Source organism: Bos javanicus, chromosome 10, assembly GCF_032452875.1.
Source record: "Bos javanicus breed banteng chromosome 10, ARS-OSU_banteng_1.0, whole genome shotgun sequence".
Taxonomy (NCBI): Eukaryota; Metazoa; Chordata; class Mammalia; order Artiodactyla; family Bovidae; genus Bos; species Bos javanicus.
In genome coordinates, this window is record NC_083877.1 from 74,539,907 (window position 1) to 74,562,849 (window position 22,943).

At 37.8% G+C, this 22,943-nt stretch overlaps 1 protein-coding gene across 1 annotated transcript in view; it reads right to left on the minus strand.

Annotated features, from left to right (window-relative positions):
• KCNH5 (potassium voltage-gated channel subfamily H member 5) overlaps positions 1-22,943 on the minus strand; it is a 403,337-nt gene that overhangs the window by 89,294 nt on the left and 291,100 nt on the right. The window contains exon 9 of the mRNA XM_061429074.1: positions 19,081-19,333. Coding sequence (XP_061285058.1) covers positions 19,081-19,333 — 253 coding nt within the window. The remainder of the gene's footprint in view (positions 1-19,080; positions 19,334-22,943) is intronic.

Here is a 22,943-nt window from a genome sequence, read left to right on the forward strand (position 1 = left end):
ATTGAAGAGAGACAAATGATTACATTTCTTTCTGAATCATTTCTGAAATGTTTTCTCAAGTTATCACTTATAATACAAGCTCTGACCTATTTATAAATATTCATTAATTTTCAACTATTTGATTTTCATGTATAGCAACAACAATAACTATTAGTGTCTTTGACTCAGTAATTTTGCTTCTGGGACTCAATCAAAAGATTTAAAACAAACGCATATAATATCCACTGCAGTGCTATTAATTATAACCTCAGATTGGCAAAAATAAATAAAAATATCCAAAGAACAGAAATCTATAGCTATGTATATATTAATTCATAAGAATTAAAACTAGTTTCAGAAATTCCATGCAAAAGTGCACATGTCATAATGTTAAGTAAAAAATAAAGATACAATTATGGTTACAGCTATAGTAAAGTACACAAAAATGAAACTGAAACTTCAGTAGAATTTTCTATTAAAAGTCTATCTCTTGACACTTCTCCAAAGAAGACATACAGATGGCCAATAAACACATGAAAAGATCTCAACATCACTCATTATTCAGTTCAGTTCAGTTACTCAGTCGTGTTCGACTCTGTGACCCCATGAACCACAGTACCCCAGGCCTCCCTGTCCATCACCAACTCCCGGAGTCCACCCAAACCCATGTCCTTTGAGTCAGTGGTGCCATCCAACCATCTCATCCTCTGTCGTCCCTTCTCCTCCTGCCCTCAATCTTTCCCAGCATCAGGGTCTTTTCAAATGAGTCAACTCTTTGCATCAGGTGGCCAAAGTCATTATTAGAGAAATGTAAATCAAAACTACAGTGAGATACACATCACGCTAGTCATAATGGCCATCAGCAATAAAATCTACAAACAATAAATTCTAAAGAGGACATGGAGGAAAGGGAACCCTCTTGCACTGTTAGTGGAATGTAAATTGATAAAGCCACTATGGAGAACAGAATGGAGATTCCTGAAAAAACTAAACCTAAAACTACCATATGACCCAGGCATCCCAACTGCTGAGATATATGCTGGGTGTATATGCTGAGAAAAACAGGAATTCAAAAAGACACAGGTACCACAGTGTTCATTGCAGCACTATTTACAATAACCAGGACATAGAAGCAACCTAGATGTCTATCAACAGATGAATAAATAAAAGTATGGTACATATATATAATGGAATATTACTCAGCCATAAAAAGGAACAAATTTTAGTCAGTTGTAGTGAGCTGGATAAACCTAGAGCCTGTAATACAGAGTGAAGTAAGACAGAAAGATAAAAATAAATAGAATATATTAAAGCATATATATGGAATCTAGAAAAATAGTACTCATGAAACTATTTGCAAGGAAGAAGGAATAGAGAAACAGATATAGAGGACAGACTTGTGGACACAGAGTGGGAAGGAAAGGGTGGAATGAACTGAGAAAGTAGCTTTGACATATATATACTATCATGTGTAAAAATAGCTAGCTAGTGGGAAGCCGCTATGTAACAGAGGGAGGCAACCTGGCACTCTGTGATGACCTGGAGGGGAGGAAGAGGGGTGGGGTGCAAGGGAGGCTCAAGAGGGAGGAGATATAAATATATAGTTATGACTGATTCATGATGTTATACAGCAGAAAACAACACAACATTGTAAAGCAATTATCCTCCAATAAAACTTCTGCTGCTGCTAAGTCACTTCAGTCATGTCCAACTCTGTGCAACCCCAGAGACGGCAGCCCACCAGGCTCCCCCGTCCCTGGAATTCTCCAGGCAAGAACACTGGAGTGGGTTGCCATTTCCTATTCCTTAATTTCTTATAGAAGAATAACCTTGATGGACACAAAATTATTATGTTTTATTATTTTATGTTAGTCTATATGGTATATTATAGGTTACTATTATTTATCAATTGATAATAAATTGTGTTAAAAATCAAAAGGGAGATAAGACAAAATAAAATGCACATAACTATTATAAAAATTGGCTTCAAGTGATACATTTATTGTTTTTCTTCTCTCTACTTTTTATTTTCTAAATTTTTTTCTAATGAATTTTTTATTTAAAAATAACAAATTATTTTCACAGATGTTTTTCCTTATACTTTTTAGTGGGACTGAATTAATAAAGTAGGTACATATATCTGAAGAACAGTAAATAAATATCCATTAATAAATAAATGTATCATCAATAGATAAAAGATATTCAATATATACATAAATTTCCCCTGCCAATATAGATCATTTTAAATTGTGGAGGTATTCAAATGTCTGTTATATGTTTTATTTTACCTAAATTGATGAAATTAAAATTCTCAACATATTTCTATCAACATTTTAAAATTTAAATTCTTTATCTTTTTTAGTATCATGGGGAAATAAAAAGTCTATGAGGCTGAAAAGTAACACGGGAAGTTAACTGACTCAACCAAAGTAAAATTACCCTCTGGTCCTCTCCCTAAAAAATGTCTAGAGAAGCATAGCAATATTAATAAATATAGATTATCCTGCTCCAAACATGAGAATTCATGTTACATATAAGCAATACTGATTGTTTTATAATACAGAATTTCCATTAGGATATACAATATATCAATTAGACATTAATCAAACTATTTTTCTTTATCCAGTTTTCCATATCACCTAATAGTCACTCAATTCACAACTTTTAAGGCACTTGTGGGAAGATGGTTGTCACATAACTCAACTAATAAATTTACAACCTGATTAATGTTCCTCAGGAAATATCATGCACATTTACGCTGAATAACGTGCAGGAATCACAGCACTGAAGACACAGGGTTATGTATGGACTGTCAAATAGAAAAGCGCCCTTTTTTCATCACAAAGGCTTTGCATACTTTTAGAACTGGGAAATCCTGTTCATCCTCTTAACTACAGAATATTTGATGTTAGTTTTTAGGTCAGCTCCCACTGGGTGCAAATAGTTTCAGCTATAAACATTTTAGAGTTTGAGAAAACTAACCTTCCCCCAAAGTGCTAAAATTAGTAGAAAAGCTCACACTCGACATGAAAGTTGTTGTTTGGTCTACTTATATTTTCTCAGTTCTTTGCATCAAGTCTTATGAAGCATTTCACTTCCAAACCACAGGAAACCGGATTGCAAAATAGAAGAAGATATTAACAATTCATATAGCAGAAAACTGGAAAATTTAAGACAAAATAGAGTCAAATAGTTACAACATAATTAAAGGAGTAATACAGATCATAGTATACCAGTCCCCTGAGGTGCTGATTTTACAGTGTTTTTATTTTAATGTGAAACACATCATTTGATGAGTTAATGATACAGATAAAATGAATTCATATAAATTACCTCAGTTATTCATCAATGAGTACAGCGATCCACTATAGCCAATGAATTCCTAAAAATAGAGTGCTTGAGGCTTACTTAGGTAGTTTTCTGTGACTATATGTGATACAGGGATAGCTCTATTTAACAATTCTTCTATAGAATGGACTTAATTCACCTATTTACTTTTATTAGTCAGCTCTTCACTATAACAGATTGTTGTAGTCGGCTCATAAACTTTATTGTAAATTCATACGCACAAAAATTCATTTATAAATTAACAAAGCTAAGAGTTGTTAAATTGTGTGATTCTAAATTGACTTTGACTTTATAAATAGCAAATGTCATAAAGAAATATTTTGAAGGAAAAGAACATGATGAGCACTAAAACTTAGAGCTTATATAGGTGTGTTAGAATAGAGTTTTTGAAACATTTAGAACTGATGCCTGCTGGTCTTTAGTGATTGATCTTCAAAGTTATCTTGTTGAAAAATTATAACAGATGCAAATCTGACACCTTGAGAGAAGCAAATAATTCTTCTCTACCTAAAAAACTACTGATTTAGCTTGTGAATTTTTATTGACATGCACAAAGAATGAGCCAAATAGTTCTCATTAAGTGGATGTATAAAAACAGAAAGTATTCTGATGAATAAGTGAAGGACAATGGTGGCTACCTTTGCAGAGGTAGATGATGTGGTAATAAGCAGGTTGATAATCCTGAATTTGGCACTATTATTATGAAGAACAAATTTGTTGTATACAGAAATCTAAACATGTGTCCAAATCAAGAAAGTTAGTAGCATATTATTTTTTAAAAAGTCTAAGAAAGAGACTAAATTAAAATGTAGTTAAGTCTTAAAATTCTATTTTCTCTTTCAAAGAAAGCATTCAGAGTTGAGACTTATTATAATTTCATACTATAACTAAGTCTTATAACTTTCACATCTGTCAAATGGGAGAAATGATGGCTGTCCACTTCACCCCATTCAGTGAATGCATCCAGCATCCTAACCCTAACTCTAGCACTACACTTAAGTTAGAACATGTGTTTTATACCATGGGGGGAAAAACATGCAGAAAATAGAACTCCTGCTCTCAAGAATTTTTAAGTATATAATACGAGAGACACGTCCAAAAAATATAGGAAAAGATAAGTACTGTAGGATCAGGAATGACAAAGTACATACGAGAAAATGTTTATTTTTAATTCAAGGGAGTTTTGTTAAGACCTTACAAGTAAAACAGTATTTGAGTTTAATCACAGTGGAGTCTTTGAGAGAAGAGCAGTATTTTTTTGTGAAAGAGCAGCATGAACATGATCTGCCCAGGGCATGATAAGCAGTGTTACCCCAATACTGGAAACCTATGGGATGTAGAGAGAAGGCCATGTCTAGAGGGAAAAAAGAGCATCCAAGAGGGAGAAACTTTAGTGCTGTGCAACAGTCTGCTTCACCCTGTTTGAAAGAGAGAACCACCAGAAGTGTTTCAAGTAAAGACAGTCATGGCCTATTCAGTGCTTTAGTACCAGAACTAGCGATGGTATGAAGAGTGTCAAAGGAAGTACCGTTACATCACTGTGAGACAACCGTATGATATTTCAGAGATTACAGATGCATGACTTCACCTTGCCTCACAATCACCTCATCACAAGTTAAGACAGTGACAAGATTAAAGAGGAAAGAAAGATATAAAGGACTTGATAGTAGAAAACAAAAGCTCCATGATTTGTCTATTGACTCGAGTGAGATCGAGGGAGTAACATATTTAAAATACTCTAAGAAGAAATATGAACCAAGAATTCCATACCCAGCAAAACTGATTTTCAAAAATAAAGGATGCAAACTATATCACTAATATAAAAGAACTCAGGGATTTTGCTCCTATGGATTTTTCCCAAGATTAGTGAATATCCTTTAGACAACTAAATTACCTAGAGAGACACTGATACAGATTAGTGGTAGCCCTAACTATATAGTTACTTGCAGAATTAAGACTAAATGAAGGTGAAAGGGAAAGGGTACAGTATGCTATGCTATAGGCTCTGAAAATATAGAGCTAGTATGGCTGCTAAAAATAATGATGGGTGGGGAAGAATGGGAAAACAAGCATATGCAAAAATCTTTATATGTATTTTCAGTAATTATACTGGTGGTAATGGCATTAGTATTGTTATTCTGAGGTTGCTATATTTGTAATGTCACATAAAGCAATGGAACATTTATGCAATACTTTAATTTGATCATCCCCAGCAGTCTCAAATATGGAAGAAGTAGTTGAAGATGTAATATAGAAGCGAATAAATAAAGCCCTAGTATACTGAATTTTAGTTAAATATAATCTGTATTAACTCATTAGAAATTTTATTTTTATTTATCTATATATATATGGGTATATATACACATATATACAGAGACACAGACACAGATATATCTTTCTCCTCATTTTATTTATTAAATGGACCAAGAAACAATGACTCAGTAGCTGTGAATATCTGTAGGACCAAAACTGTGAAATAAATTTCACAAAAATGAATTCAAGCTTCTTGGAGAAATGCCTGAGGTGTGAGGCAGAATTATACAAGATGAGGATCTGCTCATACTACATAGCAATGAAGTCATCAAAGACTACTGTATCAAAAAGACATAGGAGCCAACTTGAAGGGGCTCTAACTTGGCAAAGACAGGAAATTGGCACTTCAATAGTGGTCAAAACTGTAATGCACTAAAATTCATCATTTGTTTAAATTCATTAGTGCATAAAGATATTTTTAAGGAACTATCTAGGTACCCTTAAAGGACAAGAAACCAACTGGCTATCTTAAAAGTTGGTAAATAATGGAAAAGTATTAAGTATATGTGCAGTCACCCCTATGTGAACTGCATGCTGCTGCTAAGTCACTTCAGTTGTGTCTGACTCTGCCATGGACGGCAGCCCACCAGGCTCCTCTGTCCCTGGGATTCTCCAGGCAAGAATACTGAAGTGGGTTGCCATTTCCTTCTCCTGTGAACTGCATACTGGGTAACCAAATAGTAGTTGAGAGGTAACTCTCTATAAAAGCATTCCAATCAAAAACAAAAATATAAACTAGAATACTTCCCTTTTGAAACTTCCAATGAGTTAATGGAGCTAGGCATTGAGTATTGACAGTTGCTAAAAAAAAAAAAAAAAAAAATACAGCTAGAGACAAAAATATGTGTCATCTGATGAAAGAACACAGACCCACTTATAATCTTGCAAAGGGACTGAACCTAAGTCTGATCAGGCCTCTGGATCCAGCTGCTAGTTGACAGGAAATAGAGAGGATGGAGAAACCTGCTAAATGACAGTCAGGATACAATCAGCAGAGTCCAGACTGTGGGAACTCTGCAGGACAAAGGGCTCAGGGTCTTCAGCAAATAATTATAAAGGGGTAAAGGAGGAACTTGTAGATTTAAATGATAGATCAAATTCAGAAATAGGTGAATTAAACTTGGTGTTTAGAATGGATCACAAGGTGTAACTTCTCCCGAGTGGATGGAGATTGTAAAAGGTCTTTCACTTGACCTGTGAAACCATTACAGGATCTTTGAACTACAGAGCTTCATTAGGTTATATGTGTTATACTTTATGAACCTGTTTTTTTGTTTACAAATTAAAAAATTCTAGTAGTTTTGATGTGCACCTACTCAGTAACACCTCCACCTCCATATACCAAAAAGAAGACTGACTTCTCAATGCCATTCACAGAGCAAGTCAACCAACACCTACAATTTACTAGCTTTGATCTTCTTAGTGACGAAACAAAACCAACTGATTAAACTTGTAATTAGTTAAACTTTCAATTTCTTAAAGACAAAAGCACACTTGATACTTTTTGAGAAAATATGAAATAATGGGCTTGGCTAAGGGAAGGCAGAGTAGAGGAGCACAGTGGGAGCAAGACATTGGTATGTAGGCAGGTATAAGGAATCTAGAAAAATAAAGATGAAGCTTTCTATACATGGATGCCATGACTTCAGGAAAACAGAAGAGCAATGAGAAAAGAAAGACAAGCCTTCCAACTCTATCCAGAAACTGCTAGCACTTAAGGGAAGAGTGGAGGATTAAGCATAAGAACCGAGACAAGTCACAAGACCAGTACAAGTTCAAGGAGTGGAAAAATAGACTCCACATCTTCATGGAAGAAACTGAAAAGATTTGTAGCCATTCTTGCGATCATGATGCCTCCTCCACACTAATACCTACCAACTAGATGGACTCTGAAATTTTCCAATACCCACATGAAAGACAGAACTTAATATCCTCATCTTATGTTCTGAGGGCTCATGTCAGTTCTCCTCAGACCTAAACACCTTTATGGGGTAAACTAGTCTCTTGGAGGAGGGCCATATTTGTAGGCATTTAGTAGCTGATTAAACATCTTGCACCTGAGTAAAAAAAAAAAAAAAAAACAACTGTAAAGTGAAGTCACTCAGTCGTGTCCCACTCTTTGCGACCCCATGGACTATAGCCCACCAGGCTCCTCCGTCCATGGGATTCTCCAGGCAAGAATACTGGAGTGGGTTGCCATTTCCTTCTCCAGTGCATGAAAGTGAAAAGTCAAAGTGAAGTCGCTCAGTCGTGTTCGACTCTTTGCAACCCCATGGACTGTAGCCTACCAGGCTCCTCGCCCATGGGATTTTCCAGGCAAGAGTACTGGAGTGGGTTGCCCTTGCCTTCTCCTAACCTTTCAGTTCAGTTCAGTTCAGTTGCTCAGTCGTGTCCGACTCTTTGCGACCCCATGAATTGCAGCACACCAGGCCTCCCTGTCCATTACCAACTCCCGGAGTTCACTGAGACTCACGTCCATCGAGTCAGTGATGCCATCCAGCCATTTCAACCTCTGTCGTCCCCTTCTCCTCCTGCCCCCAATCCCTCCCAGCACCAGAGTCTTTTCCAATGAGTCAATTATTCGCATGAGGTGTACTGGAGTTTCAGCTTTAGCATCATTCCTTCCAAAGAAATCCCAGGGCTGATCTCCTTCAGGATGGACTGGTTGGATCTCCTTGCAGTCCAAGGGATTCTCAAGAGTCTTCTCCAACACCACAGTTCAAAAGCATCAACTCTTCAGCACTCAGCTTCCTTCACAGTCCAACTCTTACATCCATACATGACCATTGGAAAAACCATAGCCTTGACTAGATGGATCTTTGTTGGCAAAGTAATGTCTCTGCTTTTCAATATGCTATCTGAGAACCTATTAAAGAGGTCCTTATCGCATATGACACAGAGACAAAAATGAGTAAGACCTTTCAAGTACTCACAACACAGTAGAAGAATAAACAAGTAAAAGACAGATGAAGAACCCTAGGCATGTAATGGAAGCCCAGAATAGAGGTATTTAGTCCAGACCAGGGAAAAAAGGGAGAGAGTAAAAGAAGATGAAGAAGCAAGAGTCAGACAAAAAGAGGAGAAAAGATGTTTTAAACAAAGAAGCAGTGTATGCAATAGCTTGCCAGGAAGAGAGAACTTGGTGCTTAGAAAATTTCCTGTAATTCAATATGGTGAAAAGAGAGTAGGAATAGGGAATGGCACAAATCAGGCTGGAAAGCAGGGCACAGACCTGAACCTAAACGGCCTCACAGTCCAGGCTAAAAGTCATGTTTTTATCCTAAAGGGGCTAAAAAGCCAATCCTAACTAAGACTAAAAAGATATTTTATATTTTAGAAAAATTATTCTGATGGCAGCATAACATAGAATTGGATTCAAGTTGACAACAGATAGCAAACAGATAGGCCTTTCAGATGGTAGCCATGACCCAGAACCAAAATATTAAGAGCAGAAGTCATGGGAAAGGACATTCAGTTCAGTTCAGTCACTCAGTCATGTGCGAATCTGAACCCCATGGACTGCAGCACTCCAGGCTTCCCTGTCCATCACCAACTCCCAGAGCTGAATCAAACCCATGTCCATCGAATCAGTGATATCATACAACCATCTCATCCTCTGATGTCCCCTACTCCTCCTGCCTTCAGTCTTTCCCAGTGTCAGGGTCTTTTCAAATGAGTCAGTTCTTCGTTTCAGGTGGCCAAAGCATCAGTCTTTCCAATGAATATTCAGGACTGATTTCATTTTAAGATTGACTGCTTTGAATCTGCAGTCTAAAGAACCCTTACGTGTCTTCTCCAAACACCACAGTTCAAAAGCATCAATTCTTCGGTAACAGCTTTCAGTCCAACTCTCACATCCATACATGACTACTGGAAAAACCATAGCTTTGACTAGATGGACCTTTGTTGGCAAAGTAATGTCTCTACTTTGTAATCTGCTCTTGCAGTTGGTCATAGCTTTTCTTCCAAGAGCAGTGCAGTTCAGTTCAGTTGCTCAGTCATGTCTGACTTTTTGCGACCCCATGGACTGCAGCATGCCAGGCCTCCCTGTCCATCACCAACTCCCAAAGTTTGCTCAAATTCAAGTCCACTGAGTCAGTGATGCCATCCAACCATCTCATCCTCTGTTGTCCCCTTCTCTTCATGTCCTCAATCTTTCCCAGCATCTGGGTCTTTTCAAATGAGTCACCTCTTCCCATCAGGTGGCCAAAGTATTGGAGTTTCAGCTTCAACATCAGTCCTTCCAATGAACACCCAGGACTGATTTCCTTTAGCAGGGACTGGCTGGATCTCCTTTCAGTCCAAGGGACTCTCAGGAGTCTTCTCCAATACCACACAGTCAAAGGCTTTAGCATAGACAATAAAGCAGAAATAGATGTTTTTCTGGAACTCTCTTGCTTTTTCCATGATCCAGAGGATGTTGGCAATTTGATCTCTGGTTCCTCTGCCTTTTCTAAAACCAGCTTGGACACCTCGAAGTTCACGGTTCACATATTGCTGAAGCCTGGCTTGGAGAATTTTGAGCATTACTTTACTAGCATGTGAGATGAGTGCAATTGTGCAGTAGTTTGAGCATTCGTTGGCATTGCCTTTCTTTGGGATTGGAATGAAAACTGACCTTTTTCAGTCCTGTGGCCACTGCTGAGTTTTCCAAATTTGCCGGCATATTGAGTGCAGCACTTTCACAGCTTCATCTTTCAGGATTTGAAACAGCTCAACTGGAATTGTATCACCTCCACTAGCTTTGTTCGTAGTGATGCTTTGAAGGCCCACTTGACTTCACATTCCAGGATGTCTGGCTCTAGGTGAGTGATCACATCATCGTGATTATCTGGATCATGAAGATCTTTTTTGTACAGTTCTTCTGTGTATTCTTGCCACCTCTTCTTAATATCTTCTGCTTCTGTTAGGTCCATACCATTTCTGCCCTTTACCGAGCCCATCTTTGCATGAAATGTTCCCTTGGTATCTCTAATTTTCTTGAAGAGATCTCTAGTCTTTCCCATTCTGTTGTTTTCCTCTATTTCTTTGCATTGATCACTGAGGAAGGCTTTCTTATCTCTCCTCTTTTATGACTGCAGTGATTTTGGAACCCCAAAAATAAAGTCTGCCACTGTTTCCACAGTTTATCCATCTATTTGCCATGAGGTGATGGGACCAGATGCCATGATCTTAGATTTTGGAATGTTCAGTTTTAGGCAACTTTTTCACTCTCCTCTTTCACTTTCATAAGAGGCTTTTTAGTTCTTCTTTAATTTCTGCCATAAGGGTGGTGTCATCTGCATATCTGAGGTTATTGATATTTCTCCCAGCAATCTTGATTCCAGCTTGTACTTCCTCCTGCCCAGCGTTTCTCATGATATCCTCTGCATATAATTTAAATAAGCATGGTGATAGTATACAGCCTTGAAGTACTCCTTTTCTTATTTGGAACCAGTCTGTTGTTCCATGTCCAGTTCTTACTGTTGCCTCCTGACCTGCATATAGGTTTCTCAAAAGGCAGGTCAGGTGGTCTTGTATTCCCATCTCTTTCAGAATTTTCCACAGTTTGTTGTGATCCACACAGTCAAAGGCTTTGGCATAGCCAATAAAGCAGAAATAGATGTTTTTCTGGAACTCTCAGGCCTTTTTTTGATGATCCAGCAGATGTTGGCAATTTGATCTCTGGTTCCTCTGCCTTTTCTAAAACCAGCTTGTACACCTGGAAGTTCATGGGTCACATATTGTTGAAGCCTGGCTTGGAGAATTTTGAGCAATCCTTTACTAGCATGTGAGATGAGTGCAATTGTGTGGTAGTCTAAGCATTCTTTGGTATTGCCTTTCTATGGAATTGGAATGAAAACTGACCTTTTTCAGTCTTGCGGCCACTGCTGAATTCACCCATTCCAGTCCAAATTTGCTGACATATTGTGTGTAGCACTTTCACAGCATCATCCTTTAGGATTTGAAATAGCTCAACTGTAATTCCATCACCTCTGCTAGCTGTGTTCATAGTGATGCTTCCTAAGGCCTACATGACTTCACATTCCAGGATGTCTGGCTCTAGGTGAGTGATCACATCATGGTGATTATCTGGATCGTGAAGATCTTTTTTGTAAAGTTCTTCTGTGTATTCTTGCCACCTCTTCTTAATATCTTCTGCTTCTGTTAGGTCCATACCATTTCTGTCCTTTACCGAGCCCATCTTTGCATGAAATGTTCCCTTGGTATCTCTAATTTTCTTGAAGAGATCTCTAGTCTTTCCCATTCTGTTGTTTTCCTCTATTTCTTTGCACTGATCACTGAGGAAGGCTTTCTTATCTCTCCTTGCTATTCTTTGGAACTCTGCATTCAAATGGGTATATCTCTCCTTTTCTCCTTTGCCTTTTGCTTCTCTTCTTTTCACAGCTATTTGTAAGGCCTCCTCAGACAGCCATTTTGGTTTTTTGCATTTCTTTTTCTTGGGAATGATCTTGATCCCTGTCTCCTGTACAATGTCACGAGCCTCTGTCCATAGTTCATCAGGAATTCTGTCTATCAGATCTAGTCCCTTAAATCTGTTTCTCACTTCCACTGTATAATTGTTAGGGATTTGATTTAGGTCATACTTGAATGGCCCAGTGGTTTTTCATACTTTCTTCAATTTAAGTCTGAATTTGGCAATAAGGAGTTCATGATCTGAGCCACAGTCAGCTCCCAGTCTTGTTTTTTCTGACTGTATAGAGCTTCTCCATCTTTGGCTGCAAAGAATATAATCAATCTGATTTCAGTGTTGACCATCTGGTGATGTCTATGTGTAGAGTCTTCTCTTGTGTTGTTGGAAGAGGGTGTTTGCTATGACCAGTGTGTTCTCTTGGCAAAACTCTATTAGCCTTTGCCCTGCTTCATTCTGTACTCAAAGGTCAAATTTGCCTGTTACTCCAGGTGTTTCTTGACTTCCTACTTTTGTGTTCCAGTCCCCTATAATGAAAAGGACATCTTTTTGGGGTGTTAGTTCTAGAAGGTCTTGCAGGTCTTCATAGAACCATTCAACCTCAGCTTCTTCAGCATTACTGATCGGCGCATAGACTTGCATTACCATGATATTGAATGGTTTGCCTTGGGAAGGAACAGAGATCATTCTGTTGTTTTTTGAGATTGCATCCAAATACTGCATTTATAGACTTTTGTTGACTATGATGGCTACTCCATTTCTTCTAAGGGATTCTTGCCCACAGTAGTAGATATAATGGTCATCTGAGTTAAATTCACCCATTCCAGTCCATTTTAATTCACTGATTCCTAAAATGTTGACATTCACTCTTGCCATCTCCTGTTTGACCACTTCCATTTTGCCTTGATTCATGGACCTAACATTTCAGGTTCCTGTGCAATACTGCTCTTTACAGCATCGGACCTTGCTTCCATCACCAGTCACTACCACACCTGGGTGTTGTTTTTGCTTTGGCTCCATCTCTTCATTCTTTCTGGAGTTATTTCTCCACTGATCTCCAGTAGTATATTGGGCAACTACCAACCTGGGGAGTTCATCTTTCAGTGTCCCATCTTTTTGCCTTTTCATACTGTTCATGGGGTACTCAAGGCAATAATACTGAAGTGGTTTGCCATTCCCTTCTCCAGTAGACCTCATTTTGTCAGAAATCCCCACCATGACCCATCCATCTTGGGTGGCCCTCCATAGAAAGTACATTACGTATAGGTTAAAGAGACACCAAGAAAATAGAATGAACAAGATCAGTTTTGAAGGATGGCAGGGAAAGGGTGTGAAGTTAAGTCTAAACTTTGTTTTGTTGTTTAGTCACTAAGTCATGTCCAACTCTTGGTGACCCCATGGACTGTAGCCCACCAGGTTCCTCTGTTCATGGGATTTCTTAGGCAAGAATAGTGGAGTGAGTTGCCATTTCCTTCTCCTCGGTATCTTCCCAACCCAGAGATCAAACCCAGGTATCCAGCACTGGCAGCAGGACTTTTTTCCTTTCTTTTCTTCTTCTTTTTTTTTTTTTTTTTACTGCTAAGGCAGCACAGAACCCCCTAAGTCTAAATTACCAGATAATAGACTATATTTTACCCTAAAATCTACATACTGAGGAATTCTAAAGTGTATAACATAAGCTATAGACAAACAATGTTTTACTCACTACTTAGAAAATTTAAAAGAAGACAGGCATGAGTTTTTTAAAGCAAATAACTGGTTTACTTTCATAAAAATGTCTAAATTAACTAAGCTCATCATCATCACAATATGTAGAGCAAATATACCTGGTTCACAGTACAGCATCTCAAAACAAAGAAATGTGGATACAAAGGAAAATAATTTTCTGGAGCTTGGGAAAAGCCCTTTAAAGAATTTAAGTGTGAAACACTTGACTTTCAACAAGTATATGGGAAGAAATCTAAGCCACAACACTAAAGTAACATTTTCACAGATTCTCAAAATAGAAGAATATTATTCATTCACATCTCAGGTTTCTGGGTTTTTTTTTTTGGGGGGGGGTGGGCGGGGGATAAAAATAAGAAGCAGATTTTGAGTTCTTATGTTTTCTTTGAGAGAAATTTTCAAATTCTTTGAAGAATTCATGTTTTATTTGATAATTGACAAATGTTTATAAGAGATGAACTGATTCTAAATAACGATTCTAATTAAAATGGAGTCTTTACCCAGGTAATAGAAATTACAGTTTTCATATTGCTGTGTTGTGTTGTGTGTGTGCGCTCAGTCTTGCTCAACTCTCTGTGGACTCCATGGACTATAGACCACCAGGTTCCTAAGTCCATGGAGTTTTCCAGGCAAGGATACTTCAGTCAGGTTGCCATTTACTACTCCAGGGGATCTTCCTCACCCAGAGATTGAACGTATGTCTCCTGTATTGGAGGCAGATTCTTTATCACTGTGCCACCTGGGAAGCCATTTTATATTATTAAGTTCATTTAATTCTGTCTCTTTCGTCTTCTCTTATGCCTTCTTCCTTCAGTGGACTCTATGGGAGAGGGAGAGGGTGGGAAGATTTGGGAGAATGGCATTGAAACATGTAAAATATCATGTATGAAACAAGAAAAAAAAAAAAAAACATCTAAGCCTGTATTTAAACTCCACATAAATAAGCATGGTTCTCTTGGGAACTTAAAGTTACAGTTAACAGACTTAGATATAGATTGCCTTAGATTAATAATTCTAACCATATGATTTTAATAATCAGTGAAAAGAGAAAAGTCAAAATGTGAATGCAGCAAATCAACTATTTTACAAGATGGGTCTAAAGTTAGTGGGGAAATGACATTTGTATAGTCTCTATAAGGTACAGTATACTTTGTCAGACACTTAAAAGTAACCTGGCTATTTTAGGCATACCAATAAATCTGTTCACATTAAGTAATTACAGGGTAAAAACAAAAATGCAAGAAGATATTAAAGCACATACAATATTATGTATGCATCATGAACTTAATTTGGAATTCTTTGTGTTTTATAAAAAGTGGGAAGGTCAAAAGAAAAAAAAGTGGAGGTGTAAGAACTGAAAGAACTTCAATTTAGAAAAAGACATGAACTGCAATTATCTTCATGTGCCCTATTTAGAAAACATCTTGAAGCCACCTCTCCATGTTAAAAGAGAAGGTATTTATTGACTATATTTTTATCTTTCCATTAATTAGTTCTGCTTCAGAACTTATTCATTAAACACCTTAACACTTTTGACACCCTAAAGAATTATGGAGCTACCAAGAGACCGTTGAGAGGCAAAGATCCAAGGGAATGAACTGCACCTGGTTTTTGGATTCAGAGATTTTAATTAATTTTAAAATGACCTCACCTCTACTTTTCAACTGGCAAATAAATCAGCATAAGAGAGAGCAAGGCCTACTTATTTCTCCTATCAGATCAACTTAGACAAATCCATTTTTCTGAGGTATATGCAGATGGGGGAGGGGATGCTGTTTCTGTCTGGCCCTTACAAGGGTTGTGATATAATAGAAAAGAGTTCAGTGCTAAAAGTCACAATTCAGCTGAAGATATAGTAGTTACAAATATCTGTGTACCAAATAACACAGTAATAAACAGTATAAATAGCAAACTATGGGAAATACAAAGAGACATAGATACAACACATTAATAATAAAATAACACGTCACTCTCAGTTCCAGTATAGATCAAGAGGAAAAAAAATAAGTAAAGATACAGAAAACCTAATTAACTTACTCAATAAGATAGAAAACCTTGATATATGCCAAACTTCATGTGCTGATAACTTTTACAACTTTTCATTAAGTTTGCAATTATTTCAAAATTAGGCTACAAAAAAATTAGAAATAAGAAAAATATAGGATTATAAAAAGAATGAACAGTCAGCACAGTGTCAGAAGTGATGTGGATGAGTTACTCCTTTTCCCTCCCTATCCTAAAACATAGTTAAGCATCTTAAGTGTTAAATGAAAAATAAAAATCCTTTTTAGTTATGAAAGAAAGTATTGCTGGCTTAGAAAAGTCTGAAAACATGCATCCTGGGTGGAATTCACACTGTGAAGTCACACAACAGAGCTGGCGAGACAATCTACAAGTCAAGAAGCTGGTTCATTAAGAAAGATCCTTCTAGCAGGTTCCATACCCCTTAGATGAAGCACAGGTGGCAACAGACAAGCTTCAACAGGCTCATAGATGGAACCTATAAGCCATATGAGCACAAGAGCATATCTGGACCATGGCAGACACACTCCTTGGGGCATGTGGTGCAAACATGTCTCACATGTGACATCACACACCGTCTCCTGCAGAAATTCACTATGAGTCCACACTCCTACTCCACAATCTCCTCAGACTGCCTTCCTGCCAGATTGGTAGAAGGTGCAACACCAGGGCAGAGTTCTCAAAGTTTTTATCCACAACTATCTTGTCATTGATGATTCAAATCACAGACACCATGAGGATGTGACTTTGGCCAGCACAAGGCAATGGCAACCCACTCCAGTACTCTTGCCTGGAAAATCCCATGGACAGAGGAGTCTGGTAGGCTGCAGTCCATGGGGTCGCTAAGAGTTAGGCACGACTGAGCGACTTTACTTTCCCTTTTCACTTTCATGCATTGGAGAAGGAAATGGCAACCCACTCCACTGTTCTTGCCTGGAGAATCCCAGGAACGGAGGAGCCTAGTGGGCTGCCATCTATGGGGTCGCACAGAGTCGGACACGACTGAAGCGACTTAGCAGTAGCAGGGCACCTAGGCGACCCTGTGAGCCTCTCCAGCGTCATGCCTTCCCATACCCCGCCCCCGCACTTAGCTCTTTCTTGGAAGATCACTTTCAGGGCAAAAATTTTTTTTTAAACAGAAACTTTTGATCGCCTTTTGGCTGAGCTAATCTTTGTTAGAGACCCACAGAATAAAGGGAAGAAAAATTGCCAGAGAGGTATACATGTAATTTAACTCATTAAACCAAGAGATGAAAAGTCTCTGAAATGTTCAGATTTTTGAGGAGGATAAACAAAAAGCATTCATTCAAAGAAATAAAATATGACAGATACATGATGAGACTGGACCAATACCCAGAGGCCCTGTGTTCATTTTTACTGTGTCATTGGGCAAAACTAGCTACCATTTTATTTTAAAATGAAAAGAAAATGCATTTTGTCTGTTTCACTGAGCAAATGATTCCAGCTTAGCAGACCTAGCCCAGAGGCACTGCACTCAGGGCTTTCTCAATCCATCTTTTTAGAAAAGAAACTAGCAAGGTGAAGCTGCAATGAAGAAAATGGGGCAAAACAAATGACAATGAGTGCACAGTCTAGGAAATTTATCACAACAGTACTCGTTTTATTATATTTGATGTCTGCTATACCACCCACCATTGACATGAACATGTAGGAAAAAATACGCCTGTTTTGGGCTTGTGTTTTAACATCTTCTTTAAGCAAACAAGAATTGTTGTAGTGTGTATATGCTACATTTTACCACAAAGGATTGTTCTAGTGAAAAGTACACTTTTTATGAAGTATTACATAACTCCTTTATGCTCCAGGAAACAAAGCAGAACACACACTAAGCAACATTAAACACACCCAGAGTGCTGATTCTAAGAGCTACATGCATTTTTCCAACCAAACAAAAAAATAAATAAAAATAGCTTCTAAAAGAAATTTACGCATAAATGTAATATTATTTCTCAACAGTTAAAGAAAGTTTTACAAACAATAGTGTTCAGTCATTTGCATCCTTGAACTAATTTTTGTAACCCTTACAAATTTACTGAACCTATTTTCTTAGGAAGAGTCATAGTTTCTCAATTCTCGATTCTGTCTTTTTCAGGTAATTGTGCTTTTTGAATCAATCCTTCATTTGGGGGCTGGATTTTGCTTTTGCAGTTTCTAAAATACACCAGTCAATCTTTTACTTATAAGAATAAGTAGCATTCAAGTTATGGTAGGTTGACCTCAGTAGCTAAAAAATCCAATAGCTTAAAAATTGAGCTCATTTTTCATGAGACAGAAGCCATGAAAAATGTGATCAAAAGAGAGCTGACATCCTACAATTCTAACTTATTTTACTTGAAAAAACACAAGAAATTCTTCTCCTCTGGCCTCATTATTGCTTCCTTTTTTATCTATGTGGACTTCATGCTGCAGATATTTGATCAGAAAATGATCTAACATATCATTTAGCAATTTTTACCAAGATAAAGTATAAAATGGATTACACTGTCCCCAAACATGCAATTTTTTAAAAAAATTTTTCACTCACATGTACTGTCACTGCCTTTTTTCATTAGCACAACTATATCAGGTCTCTGAATTTTAGAACAAATTTATTACTAGCTGAATAATTTTTCTCACTCATAAATATAGATGGGTAGAACCAGCTTTAAAAACCTAAGTTTACTTGCATTGTGATCATTTCAATATAACAGGTCAAATTCAAATATCTCCTCATTACTTTCTGCTCATTACTTAGGTCCATTGCAAGCAAGCAGAAAGATCTGGGGAAAGATGATCTGTACTCAAGTACTAATTCTCAGGTAGCTAGCTGAACCAGCCACTGAACTGGTTGGCTGTTGTTGAATGTATAAAGCCTCAGTTTATACATCTCTAAAGGGAAGTGTTGATCTGCAAAGGTTCTGTTGTCCCTCTGAGACAAATACTGTAGGTTACTAACCTAACAATCATTTCACAAGCCATTTTCACACTTACCAACATGGAAGTTCAGTCACCCTAGGCTGTGATCACCTCTCGTTTAAAAGGCATTGTCGTATTGTTGCCAAAGAAAGTTTAATCAAACCCAGTGCAGCCCATTAAGCTATGACCAATACTAATGTTCCTTGCTGAAATGGCATTACTAGTTTTCACTGAGATTCATCATCTCATTAGTGACCCAATTTCCAAAGTCACCCAGCAAAGGAAATTTCTCTTAAGAAACCTGAGAAGTAAAAACCTCTAAAACTGTTACACGTTTGCTACTACATTAGGAAAGTTCACAGTACCTAAAATAGCCACCACCTCATCATCCTGGATGACTTCCAAGGATCCTGACACCACAAAGCAGAGGGCATCCACACTTTCTCCAGCATGGTAAATGAGGTCCCCAGGAGCACAGTGAATAGTTTGGAATTCTACTGCCAAGGCTCGCAGACACCCATCGCTGGCCAATCGAAAAGCAGGATGTTCATTAAAAACCTTCCGGTTTAGATGAACACAGATATCGGCTCTCATGTCCTTGGGACAGATGGAGAGGACCTGAAGAAAGTGAGAGATGAATAAGTAAGAAAAAAGAGAGAAAGACTATTTCCAACAAAAAGGAATCTGACAAATACTTATTGACTACGGCACAGTCTGCAAAATGCTGTATTGAGGAAAAAAGTAACAAGACACAGGTCTGCTCCGAAAGATCTAATAATCCAGTGAGATGGGCTGATGAGCATATGGGCTATTACAACACAGCACCATGTAGTGACTCTCTGAGTGGGTACGGATCTCATCATGGATCGAAGACAGTCTCAAGACAGCCGGGAACAGTCTCAGAAAACAATGTATTACAATGTCATCAAATAAATAAAATAGGTCATTAACTTTCATTTCAGTCTAGTTGCTACTTTATAATTATTTTCATAACTACTTCAAAATTCAGGATAACAGACCTTACTACATATTGGAAGTGGATTCATATTAACCAATTGCAAGACAACAAAATCAACAAAAGCATCATTGCATGTGTCATGCAACTTGACATGGCTGATAACAACTCCACTCTCCATATGTTTTCTTCACTCTGAAATATTTTTATTTTACTAATAAATTTATGTGCAGGGAGCAAAAGCGTATTCACCAGCCTTCTGTAAGGCTTAAAAAACTGGCAATGTCCATGCTGGCAGAGGTGGGCACTGCAGGCTGCATGGTAGCCCTTGCTCCTTCAGGTCTTTGACTCCTAAAGACTGCTGAGAGCAACAGCAGAATTCAAGCTCCAAGCACCATTTAGAAAGGGGACAAATGGCAGAAACATGCTTAAAGAGACAGAGGTATAGAAATTTTATTCCCTGTAGCTTTCAGACAAGGCAATTAAAGACCCAGATTAAAATGGACATATAATCACATTATCATCAGAGCATCATCGAGCAAGACATGATTATAGAAGTCAGGACAGTCCCTGTGAAAGGTGCATGTGCAAACTCAGAATCCCCTCCCAACTCCCTTGGTAAACTCTTCCTTATAATCAGAAATGTTTTTCTCTGATAGAATTTGAATCCCTTGAGCTGAAGTCTAAGTTGATTTGTCCTCATTAAATTATACCAAATAAGGTTTTCATATAAAATAGTTTTCTTTCCTATGCTAATTGCATTTTAACCTTTAAAAAATGACCTAAGGCCTGGAATATTCCTTTCACTTGGAGCTCACTATCCATGAAAAGCAGGTTGCGTCTGTGTGTAGAAGATGAGCCGTCGTAAATGTAAAAACCCTTAATTAAATTGTGCTTTCAATATCCATCCCCTTAACCTTTCCTAATACTGTGATATCATGTCACATCACTTCAGGATCTTTGCGGATTTTTTCTTACTCTTCTGAATTCCTATATGCAATAGTGATCAGCTCTCCTATCTTTCTGAAAGAGTTCATCTTTGAAAAAAGGAACATCTAACAGAACTATAGAAGCAATTGGCACTTTCCAGATCAGTTAGTTTCCATAACAATACAATGTTTTCTTTACTATATTAACTTTCAGTGACTCCTGAAAATATTAGTCTTTCAATGGGCACTTACTGAGCTTCTACTGTGAGGCATGTCACTGCATTAAATTCCTGGAACTAGAAGGGTAATATGCTGTCTTTGCTTTGGTGGAGCTAACGATGAAGTAGGGGGAGACAGGAGGTAAAAAGACAATTATAATACGGTGAGAAAAGTATGATAGGGGAATGGCCATGGTGACATGGAAGAGTGCCTGGAGGTATCATGAAAGATCAGCCTCAGGAGGTCCTAGGTCTGGGAACAGATCTACCACTTACCTTTGTAACCTAAGGCAACTTATTTATCACTCTGAATCTCATCTGTGAAATAGGATAACAGTGTTTATTTCATAGGTTCATTGTAGGAATTAAATGGGGATTTCAGTTTAGCCCAGTTTAGTCTTGCACATGGTAAATGTTAAAGAAAGGCTAGGCTTTATTTTCCCTACCAAACATTTGAGTATTCAAAAAAAAAAAATGTAATGCTTTTTTTAGCTCTCTTTAAAAGCCATTTGCTTTTTTTTTCATTCTCCACTCCTGCCTGAATTCTGTTTCTTGACTATTTGATGAAGTTCTAGGCAGAACTAAGAAGGTATTTCTGCATGAGCCTGAATAGATTTCAAGTTTTAGCTAATGTTAATATTTCCCTCAAGTTGAAAATAGAATTGGTGCTAGGGGAGCAAAAACCATAAAAGTAATTTTAAAATATATACATACATGTATAAATATTACACTGAATAGCTTAATGGTCAAACAGATTAATCTATTTCTATTTTTGTTGCCTTACAGAATTTTCATTGTTTTAGATTCATTTTGGTAACAGTCATTTCACATCCTTTTAATTATTTCTTTCAAGATTCATGCTTGAATGAATGAAATCTCCCAGTTTTAGCAATATTCTCTGTTTAGTAGTGTACCAAAAGAGGACTTTTATTACATTTTAAGTGCATCATTCTTTTCTTCACTTTCCTTAAGACATTGACTTTTTTTATTATTCTGATTCACAATATATACTAAAGTCCAAATGTCATAAAGTGACAAATTAAAACTAAGTGTTAAATAGACCAAAGTCATACCTACTGACAAGCTCCACCCAATCCCTTATATATAGCATGTGCTCTATCACGGTGTGTCTGTCATGGAGATATGAGCATAATCTTATTTTCTTCTGTAAATGAAAGCCCTAATAAGTATCTTTGTGCTGATGTTTGTGCTCAGTCGTGTCCAACTCTCTGTGATCCCATGGACTGTAGCCCACCAGGCTCCTCTATCCATGGAATTTTCCAGGCAAGAATACTGGAGGGGTTGCCATTTCCTCCTCTAGGGGACCTTTCTGACATAGGGATTGAACGCTCATCTCTTGTGTCTCCTGCAGTAGCGAGCAGATTCTTTACAACTGCACCACCCGGGAAGCTCATAAATGCCTTGCCTGAATGCGTGTGTGCTAAGTCACTGCAGTGGTGCCCAATTCTTTGTGACTCTACAGACAGTAGCCCACCAGGCTCCTCTATCCATGGGATTCTCCATGCAAGAATACTGGAGTGGGTTGTCATGCCCACCTCCAGGGATCTTCCTGATTCAGGGATCGAAATGCTTTTCTTATGTCTCCTGCATTGGCAGGCAGGTTCTTTACCACTATTGCCAACTGGAAAGCCCAATAAGTATCTTATATAAGGCAAAATTTAGTTTTAAGTTATAAAATAAAACTTTCAAGATAACTGTCACACCTGGTCCATTATTCCCAATTTCAATGTACTCTGCTTTGAATGTCATATCCAATCTCTTGGCAGATAGCTCCCAACTGAGTATCTTATCAGTTCACTTCAGTCACTCAGTCGTGTCCAACTCTGTGACCCCATGGAATGCAGCACATTGGCTTCCCTGTCCATCACCAACTCTCAGAGTTTGCTCAAACACACGTCCATCAAGTCAGTGATGTCATCCAACCATCTTATCCTCTGTAGTCCCCTTCTCATCCTGCCTTCAATCTTTCCCAGCATCAGAGTCTTTTCTATGGAGCCAGTTCTTTGCATCAGGTGGCCAAAGTATTGGAGCTTCAGCTTCATCATCAGTCCTTCCAATGAATATTCAGGACTGAATTCCTTTACGATTGACTGGTTGGATCTCCT